Raw genomic sequence first — 13505 nt, forward strand, 5'->3', positions numbered from 1 at the left:
TTGGTGTGGCCAATCATTCATTCTCAACGATAAAACGGAAAAATGACTTCTTTCGCTTATTTTTGCAATAAGGAGGACATTTCTTCATCTTCCGTGGTTGTTTTTGTAATTTCAGCTAACGTTTATATTGTGCTTGGCTCCTCAACACGACCAGCGTGAGTATTCATGGACGCTTCCCAACGGCACAGAACCTCTAAAAGGCTTAATTATGGATCATTAATTTGTTGGTGTATGGAACTTGATTCATACTGAACACTCATTTGTAATACCGTGGATTTGTACAAATGCGGGTTTCCTCTTTATGTAAGGGCATATATGTCATTTTGTACAAATGCGGGTTTGCCCTAATCCTTATGTTTTGAGGATGGCCGCCACTTGAGTGTGTGTCTGTCTGTGTGTTCTTCAAAGAGAGAGAATACAAGAGATCTGTGCGACCGTGGACGTAGGAGATTATTGCTCCGAACCACGTAAATCGTTGTCTTCTTCCTTGTTGCTTCTAACCCCCTCTTGAGAGTGTGAGAGGAGAGTTTTCTGTGTTGTTCCTAACAACTGGTATCAGAGACAGGTTCGTTCGAGGTAGGAACAATGGCGCTGGAAGAAGGAAAGGTCAGAATCGAGAAGTTCGACGGTAAAGACTTCGGATTCTGGAAGATGCAGATCGAGGACTACTTGTATTAGAAGAAACTGCATGAACCACTCATGGGAGCGAAACCTGCAACAATGGCTGATGCAGATTGGCAGTTGCTGGATAGACAAGCCCTTGGAGTCATCCGGTTGATGCTGGCCAGAAACGTCGCCTTCAACATTGTTAACGAAAAGATGACAGCAAGTCTGATGAAGACGCTAACAGATATGTACGAAAAACCCTCTGCTTCGAATAAGGTATATCTGAGGCGTCGATTATTTAATTTGAAAATGGCTGAAGGTGCCTCTGTTACGGATCACATAAATGAGTTCAATGTTATTACTTCTCAATTATCTTCTGTCGATATTAAGTTTGATGATGAGGTTCAAGCCTTAATTTTACTGTCATCTCTACCGGAGAGTTGGAGTGCCACTGTGACCGCCGTGAGTAGTTCATCGGGGTCAAGCAAATTGAAGTTCAGTGGTGTTCGAGATTTAATACTTAGTGAGGACATTCGCAGAAGAGAGGCAGGAGAGCCCCTCGGTTCTGCCCTAAATGTTCAAAATAGGGGCAGAACTAATCAACGCTACCAAGAGCGTGGAAGGTCCAAATCTAAGGGAAGGAGTCAATCCAAACCTCGAAGTGATGGTTGTTGAAACTGTGGTAAGCCAGGACACCGGAAAAGAGATTGCAGGTTGTGGAAGAAGAAGAACCCAAATCGTGAAGATGATTCAGCAAATGCAGCAACAGAAGATATAGCTGATGCACTTGCCTTGAGTGTACACAGCTCTATAGAGTCTTGGATTTTAGACTCTGGCGCATCTTTCCATTCAACGTATTCTAATAAAAGTATGCATAACTATGTTGCAGGAAAATTTGGTAGAGTATACCTTGCAGATGATGAACCTCTGGATATTGTAGGGAAAGGTGAGGTTCACATTAAAATGCAGAATGGGCATGTATGGAAGTTAAAAGATGTCAGACATGTCCCAGGGTTGAAGAGGAATCTCATCTCAGTCGGACAGTTAGACGACGAAGGCTATGTTACTACCTTTGTTGGCGGATCTTGGAAGATAACCAAAGGTACTATGGTTATAGCACGAGGTCACAAACTTGGCACTTTGTACATGACTGCAGATGTGAAAGACACAGTGGCTGTGGCGAAATGTGAGAATAAATCATTGTTGTGGCATTGCAGGCTTGGGCATATGAGTGAAAAGGGAATGAAGATCATGACAACAAATAACAAGTTGCATGACTTGAAATCTGTAGACATTGGGCTATGTGAAGACTGTGTTTTCGGAAAACAGAAAATGGTCACTTTCTCCAAAGTTGGACGGCCTCCAAAGAAGGAAAAGTTAGAGTTGGTGCATACTGATGTTTGGGGACCAGCTCCAGTTCGTTCTCTTGGAGGATCCCTATACTATGTTACATTCATTGATGATTGTACAAGGAAGGTATGGGTTTACTTTCTGAAACATAAATCTGACGTGTTTACTGTTTTCAAAAGGTGGAAAGCAGAAGTAGAAAATCAGATCGGAAAGAAGATTAAATGTCTGCGGTCAGATAATGGAGGTGAGTATGACAGCAAAGAGTTTAAAAATTTTTTGTGCAGATCATGGGATTCGAACACAAAGAAGGGTCCCTAAAAAGCCACGACAAAATGGGGTTGCTGAAAGAATGAACAGAACCCTTTGTGAAAGAGCAAGAAGCATGAGACTGCATTCAGGCTTACCAAAGATGTTTTGGGCGGATGCAATCAGTACAGCTGCATACTTGCTAAATCGTGGGCCTTCTGTTCCTTTGGACTATGGAATATCTGAAGAAGCCTGGACCGGCAAGGAGGTAAATCTTGCACACTTAAGAGTCTTCGGTTGTGTTTCTTACATACATATAGACTCGGATAAAAGGGATAAATTAGATCCTAAGTCTAGGAAATGTTATTTCATTGGTTATGGAAATGATGAGTTTGGGTATCGCTTTTGGGATGATAAAGCAATAAAAATTATTAGACATAATGATGTAGTGTTTAATAAGATGGCTCTGTACAAAGACAATGATAGTTTTATGTCTGAGAAGAATGAACATCATGACACAAGTGAAGACATTGTAGAACTTCAAGATGTCTCTGAAGATGATGTTGCAATTAAGAGTCAAGATAGAAACAGTCAGATGGAACAAGAAGCAAGCACATCCCAACCTCCATTAAGGAGATCAAGTAGAATGCCAAAACCAAATCGGAGGTATTCTCCTTACTTACGTTACTTGTTGTTAACTGATGCTGGAGAACCCGAGTGTTTTGATGAAGCAATGCAGGTTACAGATTCTGTTAAGTGGGAGTTAGCTATGAAAGAGGAGATGGACTCTCTACATGCTAACAGAACGTGGACATTAACTGAGCTTCCTTGTGGGAAAAAGGCATTGCAAAACAAATGGGTATACAGGATTAAAGAAGAAGCAGATGGAAGGAAAAGGTATAAAGCAAGGTTAGTAGTGAAAGGTTTTCAACAGAAAGAAGGTATAGATTATACAGAAATTTTCTCTCCTGTTGTAAAACTAACTACTATAAGATTGGTATTGAGTTTAGTTGCAGCTGAAAATTTATATTTAGAGCAACTAGATGTGAAGACTGCATTCTTTCATGGGGATTTGGAGGAAGATATTTATATGGTGCAACCTGAAGGCTTTCAAGTATTAGGAAAAGAAAGTCTTGTATGCAAGTTAGAGAAGAGTCTCTATGGTTTAAAGTAGGCACCGAGACAGTGGTACAAAAAGTTTGATAACTTCATGGGGAGAAATGCTTTTAAGAAGTGTGATATGGATCACTGTTGCTATTTTAAGAACCTTGATAGTTGTTATATCATTTTACTATTATATGTGGATGATATGCTTATTGCAGGCTCAAATTTGCAAGAGATTAATTATCTGAAAGAACAACTGTCAAAGGAATTTGAAATGAAAGATCTAGGCGCTGCGAAACAAATCCTTGGGATGAGAATTAGTAGGGACAGTAAGACAGGTACGTTAAATTTGTCTCAACAAAATTATATTGAGAAGATCTTGTGCAGGTTTAAGATGCAAGATGCTAAACCTGTTAGTACGCCTCTTGCTAGTCATTTCAAACTGTCCAAGGATTTGTCACCCAAGACAGATGAAGAACATGAAGAAATGTCAAAGATTCCATATGCTTCAGCAGTGGGTAGCTTGATGTATGCTATGGTATGCACTAGACCAGACATAGCACAAGCAGTGGGAGCAGTGAGCAGGTACATGACTGAGCCTGGAAAGAAACATTGGGAAGCTGTGAAGTAGATATTACATTACTTGAAAGGAACTTCAGGTATGAGCCTTTGTTTTAAGAAAAACGAATTACTTTTGCATGGCTTTGTGGATGCAGATTTGGGTGGTGATCTTGACAGTAGGAGAAGTACTACCGGGTACATTTATACCCTAGGAGGAACCTGCGTTAGTTGGGTTTCACAACTTCAAAAGGTTGTTGCGCTGTCTACCACAGAAGCTGAATATATTGCTGTTACAGAAGCAAGCAAAGAGATGATTTGGCTAAAGACTATTCTAAAAGAATTGCATGTAAAGGAAGATAAGAGTGTTCTCTCTTGTGACAGTCAAAGTGCAATTCATTTAGCCAAGAATCCAGTGTTTCATGCTAGAACAAAGCATATTGAATTGAAGTATCATTTCATTAGAGATTTGTTGGAAGAAAAGATACTATCTCTTGAAAAGATTCGTGGAACAGAGAATCCTGCAGACATGTTGACAAAGCCAGTGACTGCTGAGAAGTTGAGGTTATGTTTAACCTCAGTTGGTCTCCAAGGTTGATTGATGAGGAGACGTCGCACAGGTTGAGTATATGATATACAAGCACTTGGATGGATCAAATTCCAAGTGGGAGATTGTTGGTGTATGGAACTTGATCCATACTGGACACTCATTTGTAATACCGCGGATTTGTACAAATGCGGGTTTCCTCTTTATGTAAGGGCATATATGTCATTTTGTACAAATGCGGGTTTGCCCTAATCCTTATGTTTTGAGGATGGCCGCCGCTTGAGTGTGTGTCTGTCTGTGTGTTCTTCTAAGAGAGAGAATACAAGAGATCTGTGCGACCGTAGACGTAGGAGATTATTGCTCCGAACCACGTAAATCGTTGTCTTCTTCCTTGTTGCTTCTAACCCCCTCTTGAGAGTGTGAGAGGAGAGTTTTCTGTGTTGTTCCTAACATAATTAATATGACATTTTCAAAGCTAAAATGAACTAGCAATCTGCTACAATTGTTTATTACTATGTCAACAATGTGTTTTTCCGGTTAATTAAATCCTCTTTGGTTTGCTTAGGCGAGCTTGAACTGGTTATTTGACACTTTGAGCAGACCCTATTAAAAAAAATTGTCAGGTTACGCTGGCTCTTGTCGAGTATTGGGAGACCTATTTTACCATATATATATATATATATAAACTCATCCCTTTACATTTTTTATTTTGTTCTTTGAAACTTTTGATAGGTCGTCGATGACTCCTTTAAAAACTCTTCATGTGTCGCCGATAGCACTCTTATAAACTCTTCATATGTCAACGATAATACTATTAAAAACTCTTGAGATGTCGCTAAGAGTTTCTAAGATATTAAAATATGAAATATTAAGGGTTTCAAATATAAGTAGACATCGAACCGGGTACTAGATGGGTATAAAGTTAATGCCCAAGCTCAAGCCTGGTCCGATAACTGCACAGGTTAGGCTTGAGCTACCAGCAAATACTTTCAGCTATCATGAGTCTCACTTTGTGGAGCCTTAGATGGACCTAGCCCAGCCCAATGCCCAGCCTTAATTAATGAATGATATGACAACAACAATAAACAGTTACCATTCCAAAAATCTAGAAGATTAGGGTAGATTCATGATTCCATGCAACATAGTGTTATATTTACCTTCTCTAATTTTTGGTGCAAATTTATGGAATAGTAACAGTTTGTTATTTGGCAGAACAATGCACAATAACCACGTATGAGAAAAGCAAAGTGTAGAACCACATTGTCTTTAATCTTCACCACCTGATATGCTTAGAATCAATGCCCTAGATAATCCTCATTAAGTTTAATATATAAGAATATGATATATATATATATATATATATATAATTTGTTGAGAGGCATCCTACATAATTTGCTTTCCTATTAGATGACTTAGTGCTGATTCAAAATACAGCATAAATAAATTAGCAAACGTCCCTTCGGATTGCATTCAAATAAGATATGGCATTAATGTGCCTTTTCTTGAATTTAAATTTTGTCAACCTAAGTTGAGTAACAAGGTAGCATTAAATATGGCCATGTGATCAAGCGGCAGGACAATTCAAATATGACACTTTTACACTGGGTAGAGCTGCCAAAGGAGAGGATGCCACCGGTTTCTACCCCTATATGGCCCAAGCAATTCAATGTTTCACATTGTCCCCTTTGAGATGAATTCAAATAGAACAATCCTTTAATTATATCCATTTTTTCATATAGCCACATATTCAGATTCATATACGAATCAAAAGAAAAGTTGTATCTGAATCCGAATGCGAAATTAGATTTTACAATCCAAATCTGATCTTCATGTTCATATCTGAATTTGAATCCAAATTTTGATGGGAATTTTGCTAATTTTGAAAATAAAAAAGCATTAGATGTAGGATATTTGCGTAAAAATAAGTGTGCTCCAAATTTGTATCTTAATTTAATTGGATATTTATGTATATTCGAACCCGATCACATGTCATTTCTTAAATCTGAATTTGATTGGATTTCTTAATCAAATATTAAATTTTTTCCCGTACTGATTTTTAAGGATGGGCTCGGTCAAATATACAAAAAAAAGGCATAATAACATACTTTCCATTAGATTTTTTTTAAATTTAATTTTGTCGCATGTCTAAGTATTTTGGAGAATGACAAGAATGGTAGCAGGTTCCGTTTTTTTGTTGGGACAGTAAGTTTTTCATCTTATTCATCTTTTTTAATTTACCTGAATTTCGCCATTAATGAAACGGCATTTTGTACACTACTCAAGGGTTCAATCAGCTTTTTATTGGAAAAATAATTAAAGAAAAACAGAGCGCTTATTTAGAAAATGATAATTGAACATGACAATTTAGGAAATAGACCAATCCGGCAACTATTGTTATGGAAGAAGGTCGATATTTTATGTGATCTGAAAATTAAGGCCGTATCTTCTATTTAAAATAATAAATTTTGGTAGCTAGAGAGTTACACATTCATACATTTACGAGAGATTTTTTTTTCCAAATTTACCATGAAAGATGCTTTTTTAGGTCAAAAACTTTAAAAAGTTACAAAAAACCATAGGAAAAAAACTTAGAGAATCTTATCTGTAAGTAATAGCAAAACTTAAAAAAAAAATGAATAAAGATTTGGAACAATTAAAAATACAACTATTTTTTTTCTATTATTAAAATTCACACTAAGTTTTGCATTGCTTTTCAAGAGTAAAATTTGTCAATTAGATTATAGTTATCACTAATTTAAGTTATGTTAATAGAATGCAATCGCTAAAATACATTTCTTATCAGTAAATTGGATGTTGATCAATTTTTGTCATCCTTTCTAACTATGTCAAATAATATCATCGATTAGTCATGTTTAATTCTTTCCAAACTATTAGTTTTATGAATACCAAAACTCGTTATGTGATTTTTATTTCCATTAATGCTAGAGTTGTACAAAGAATTAGGTACATTTGCAAAATTTAATACACTCAAACTTTTTAAACGCTATGAAGTATTCTTTCACCAATTTAACAATTTACTTGTCATAAAAAAAATATTTCCCCTATTTTTTTGCTGCGTTTTTAAAATTCCCCAATCAAAAGAGTGTGTGTGTCACCCTCTCTCTCTAGCTATAGCTATATATATATATATATACACGGAGAGAGAGAGAGAGAAAAGTTAGTTAAAACCAATTGAATGTACATTATGTTTTAGTTTTTTTTTAATTAATTTTTTTACTATCACAATTTTGATGCTATAAAAGCCCTTCATTTTTCATCATTAAAAAACTATTATCAATGTAAAAAAATGACTAACTTAATATATGTTTCTCACCAAACCATGATTAATTAAACCATAGAAAACCACTCTAATAGTTATTTTTATGGATATAGTTTTTGTCTCTTACTAAATTGGTTTGGTATTTACAACCTTTCTCCCCCTTTTTGTATATATATGCATAATTGAATGATAACTTTAGTTTTCACAGTCACCTAACCATCTAATTAACAGTTAAGAGAAAAATAATTAAAAAATAATAATAGGTATTTTTGTTATCTAATATTAGTACACACATTTTTCTCATTGTTTTTATTTCAACTCTCCATCTATTTCAAATTGGCAACCCTGATTAGATGACTGAATGATTATGAATAACCAAAGTCATTATTCACTCACTCTATTATATATATATATATATATATATATATATATATATATATATATATATATATATATATATATATATATATATATATATATATATATATAATTTTTTACATAAAGATAACATCATTCAGTAAGTTTCTTAGAAAAAAACTCTGCTCCGATATTATTTCCATGCGTTTATTTGTATTCAAAGTCATGGAAAAAATTTGGCCGTACATGTGCTACCATGGTTCCTTTAACTTTACATTAGAGCGTCGTTGTCCGATGCTTTCGACATCTTTTCAAGCTCGGTACTTTTCTTCCGTAACAACTTAAATACTCAAGAGAGAAGTCTAGAAGCCCAACTCTTTTGCTGCAATTAAGTCATATTAAGTACTGAAGGCTAATAGACGATAGGTTTTATTTGAAGTAAATAATACGCTCATCTTATTAAGGGCAATTTGGGATTTCATTGTCATGGAAATCGGTTGATGAAGCTACTCGTAGCCGTAGCTAAAATTTGTTCATTTGGGCTGTCTGGTATCAATGGAATATTGTTACTGTCTCATAAACTTATTAAAAAAAATAAAACAGATTCATAAAATCTATCATTTTTTAGGGTAAATTCATGAGGCAATGACTATTTGTTACTTTTTACCTAGGCATAATTATGTGTCTTTTAGGGGCAAAACTAGAATTTTTTTCCATAAGATCCTAAATATATAGTTAAAAACCAAATCCACCTAAAGTTATAAGACAGTGACATGAATCTGGTTGGCCTGTCCTATATAATTGGATTCAAGTATACCTAAATCCAACTATAAAATTGAATGTTTCAAAGTAGGTTACTGGAACACGCACCACACGACACCCCTCCTGCCTCTGCATCTGTTAAGGTGATCTGATATTAATGTCAGACCAACCTCAGCTCCAAATAAAAGTTTTTAGCCACTTATTCAGAATCTTAAAACTATCAATTTTATTTGGTAGTGAAATCGAGTGTTCGATTTTTTGATGAAAGAGATTTTAGATAAAGAGGGAACGAAATATCTACTGAGTGAGAGCTGAAACTTCTACCTTTTTTTCTTTAGGCAGATGCAATGGGAGCATTTCATTTATTCTTCGATTTTGAGATAAAAGAGATTTTAGATAAGATCTTGAGTTAAAAAATTATCTTTGTTCATATGCTTAGCTCTTATTTATATATTAGGTTCTTTTAAAATTTAAAAATATAAATGCCCTTTACCCAAAAAGACACTACCCTGAATTTTGAAGCATAGATTTGAAAAAAAGAAAGAAAACGAAAGTGAAGAAGAAGATTCGACGTTGAATAGAGGATGAACATGGAAAAATCCAAATAAGCAGTTGGTTGGACCTAGGGAGGCGTCGATTGCGTTTATGGAGAAAATCTCCAATAAATGATAGATACAACGGCAAGCAGGTAAGAGAGAGAGAGACAGAGAGGGCGGCACGCTCGGCCTATAAGTTCCGGTCACTCCACCGGGGAATACATGAGAGACTCAGAGAGATGGAGTCGGAGCAGCCGTGGAGTCGTCTGGAGGGGAAGGTGGTAATGGTGACGGGGGCATCGTCCGGCATCGGCCGAGAGCTGTGCATCGACCTGGCCAAGGCCGGCTGCCACGTCGTCGCCGCTGCCCGAAGGACCGACCTCCTCAGCTCCTTATGCGAGGAGGTTGCGGCGTTGACGACGCCGGAGCCTGGCAGAATCGCGGCAGTAACGCTCGACATCAGCCAGGACGGAGACGGGGTCGATGCCGCCGTCCAAGCGGCGTGGGAAATGTTCGGCAGGATCGACGTTCTCGTCAACAATGCTGGCGTTAGAGGTATGGTATCTGTCTTTGATCTCGAAAGGTCTATCCGTGACTCTATCTCTCGTTTCTAGTTGAATTATCGAGTCAAAGACTAATTGGTGCATGCAAATGGGGGAATCATGAACCTTTTTCCGGCCTTGGCGATTGGGGAGTTTCTGCGTCTTTAACTAGTTTTATGATAAGACAGCGACTCTTGATGTAGCCATGGATTCTACTAAATTGTTGATCATTGTTTTGGTCGTGCTCAATGGTGAGTAGTTCAGAGTGTTGGTTTCGCTGCTGTCGAATTTTTAGTCTCGCATCTGCCTGCGCAAATTATTCGGGAAGGTAACCTAAGAAAGAAAAAGGAAAATTCTATTTTTTTTTGGATTTTTTCTTTACGAGTTGGTGGATTACGGAAGAGAGTCCCTGATCCATATGTCTTTATTTCTGAAAACAACTGATTCAGATTTTGGAAATCTGATTGGTTGTTTTTTTCTCTTTGTTTGTTGGGTAGAGTTTGATGGCGGCGATACAATGAGAATATACATCTGGGATTAAGAAGGATGAGTGATGTTTGTTGGGTCCTCTAAACAGAGGATGATCTTCGTGTTGAGTAACAAGTATAGGTTGGGAAGTTGCTTGCCGGAAGATGGACATGAGTTAGTAAAAGAGGAATCGGGTTCATGTCATCAATGGTCGTCCCTTTGTTGACCTGCCCTTGCGGAGATCTCATCTGGCCAGATCTAGACGCTGGTGCAAGTAATTAGAGGGAAAAACATTTTAATTCATTGAAGACGGTTCTTAAACCATATTCCTTCATTAAGAAAAAAAAAGGAAAAAAAATGCTTGTTCTTTGAAAAAAAAAAACTTTATAATTGGTCTTTCATTTGCTGTATAATGTTCCCCTTCGTCATATTGAAAATGAACTTGAGTAACTAGATGACGGCTCTGTTGCTTTTGCTTCTTAAAAGAAAGGGATTTGTTCCAATGAATTAAGTTCTGTTTTTAGCTTGGGATATTGAGACTACTCTGTGGCAACCTGGTAGCTGTCAAGATTATGTACAGACACAGGCCTTGCCTTGGATCCTTGCACAGAAGTAAGGAAGGACCAGTAAGAAGGATCTTAATATCTCTGCATTCAGGAGCCTACATGTAAAAAATAGGTTATTTTGCAAATGCTTCATAACTTGAAATTGGTTAAGGGCAAAGACATGATTGGTCGGTTGTCAGTTGTCACTCCATTATATATGAGATTCTGAATGATAGCTTGCATCACAATGCCTGTCTTCAAAAGTAATTGATGCTATAGAGAATAGAAAATAAGCTGTGCTTTGAAATTGAAATTCCACTTGCTAGTTTATAGATGATATCTGTATTTGAAATTTTTGTGATATGAGATCAGAACAGGCATGGTTTTTCTATGATTGTGAATTCTTGATATGTTTTTTGATTGTTCAGCACAGTCTTCTTTCCTGTGGTTTTCAATATTATTGCTCTTTTTTTTTTTTTTTTTACTTTATTGTTTATTATTCTTGGCCAAGCACAAACCATATTCATTGTGTTTGAGGAGTAACATGTGTTTGAGTGAAACGTTGAAACCTTTATGGATATTACTGATGGTAGGATTTATGGAGAGAGCAGCGAAATTGCTGGGAGTTCTCCAGATAAAAATGAGACCATGATATCAAAAGATCAATGGTTAGGCATCAATCCATGATCAAATGGTTACTGTGCTGTTTCTCCTTGATTGTCCATTCAATACAGTAAGATGCAGTTGGTTCAAGATTTGCATATAACTTGGACTCTGATACTTCCATGGTCTGGGTCTTAAATTCATAAATTCACTTAATTATTTTCAAGATAAGCACTTTAGGTTCTGACTTGGTCTATGTATATTAATTTAATAGTTTTCTGAAATTTGTGGTCTCTATATATTTTTTAAATTCCATACTTTTGTTCCTTCTTTTAAAGCAGGCTGTTAAATTTATCAGGTTTATGTATACATGTATCACATTTTTCATTCAGCGAATGTAATCAATATATTTCTAAGTTTATTATCTTTTTGTTGATGAGCAGCACATGTCAGGAGAATGTTTAGGCTGATAGCCTTCTAATATATGTCTTATACATGTTCTGACAGGTACTGTGTCTAACTCCTTAGAGTTGCGTGAGCAAGAATGGGTTCAAACAATGGATACTAATTTAAAGGGAACTTGGCTAGTATCCAGGTCTTTCTGTAGACGTATATGTGATTCAAAACTAAAGGGGTCTGTGGTGAACATTTCTTCCATTGGTGGCCTGAACCGTGGTCTTTTGCCTGGAGGATTGGCTTATGGCATTTCAAAGACTGGAGTAAATTTTATGACAAAGGTGCAAGAAATAGTAGTTATATGAGGCTATTGTATGATTCATATTTTCATTCATTTTCTGGGTAATTCATGTCACAAGTTGATACTCCAACATGTATTTTCTAGGAATTGTTTTATTTAATTAAACTTGCATTTTGAGACTTAAACCTCCTTTTTATGTTCCATCTTTATTGAAAGGTTGAAAAGGAAAACAAAAGAACCTCAATATAGAAATCACACCAAGTTATCTCCAAGAACTCATTAATTCGTGCCGAATGTCATCAGTACCTGATATTCAAATTTTTGCATTAGTTTGAAGCTTCTGTTGGTTTTACACAGTTTATCTATTTTCTTGAGTTTTCATACAGTATTTCCTATTGAATCTTATATTTTCAATCACAAAGCTTGTCTGCAGTTAGTGATATACTCCTTCCAAGCTTCATTGGTTTATACTAAGAAGGTTGTGTATTTCTCTTAAAATTTTTCCAAGGATGGGATTAAAGGTTTAGTTCTTGTTTGGCAGTTGATGGCTCTAGAGCTGGGAAGCTGCAACATTAGAGTGAACAGCATCGCCCCTGGATTGTTCAAGTCTGGTATCACTGCTGAGCTGATGAAGAAAGAATGGTTGACTACTGTTGGTGAGAAGATTAATCCTTTGAAAACTTTTGGCACCTCAGACCCTGCCTTGACTTCACTTGTTCGTTACCTGATCCATGACTCCTCCGACTATGTGACCGGCAATGTCTTCATTGTTGATGTTGGTGCTACTTTGGCCGGAATACCTATCTACTCTTCTCTATGATGAATATCCACCTATTCTTCTCTCTGATCCTCTCATGTCAGGAATGTCAAGGAACCTACCACTTTCATGGAAGAGTCAAAGCCCGAAAAGAGAAAAAAGGGGTGGACAAGAGATAGGAAAAGGAAAAGTAGCTTCGTACTGCAAATGTTATAGTTGTGTTTTTTATTTTATTCTTTTGGTATTCCGATTGTTGGATTGTTATAGGCATGATGCTTAGACATTGATGTTCATGAATGCTTATGAGGATGCAACTTTAATACAAGTTCGACCATACATGATGCCCGAGTTGTCATTGTGTGTACTCATAGGAGTACAGCCGTGCGTAGGCGACCTATTTTTATTTTGTGTTTGTATTCCTAGAGATATCTCATGTAATGTACTCTGAAACAGACTCAGTTTTGTCTGCAACTTAGGTTGCTGGTCAGCAGCTAACTCTATGCTAATACGTCTTACAATTATTAGGGAAGTTCTCAATTTTTATTCA

General features: G+C 36.5%; 1 protein-coding gene across 1 annotated transcript; it reads left to right on the plus strand.

Moving 5' to 3' along the window:
- The first annotated feature begins 9460 nt into the window (after positions 1 to 9460).
- LOC116256770 (uncharacterized) lies at positions 9461 to 13505 on the plus strand. Its single transcript, XM_031633249.2, has 3 exons — positions 9461 to 9901; positions 12012 to 12241; positions 12743 to 13505. The coding sequence occupies exons 1-3, from the start codon at positions 9586 to 9588 to the stop codon at positions 13019 to 13021; spliced, it is 825 nt and encodes a 274-aa protein (XP_031489109.1). The 5' UTR covers positions 9461 to 9585; the 3' UTR covers positions 13022 to 13505.

This window comes from Nymphaea colorata, chromosome 6 (genome assembly GCF_008831285.2).
Source record: "Nymphaea colorata isolate Beijing-Zhang1983 chromosome 6, ASM883128v2, whole genome shotgun sequence".
Taxonomy (NCBI): domain Eukaryota; kingdom Viridiplantae; phylum Streptophyta; class Magnoliopsida; order Nymphaeales; family Nymphaeaceae; genus Nymphaea; species Nymphaea colorata.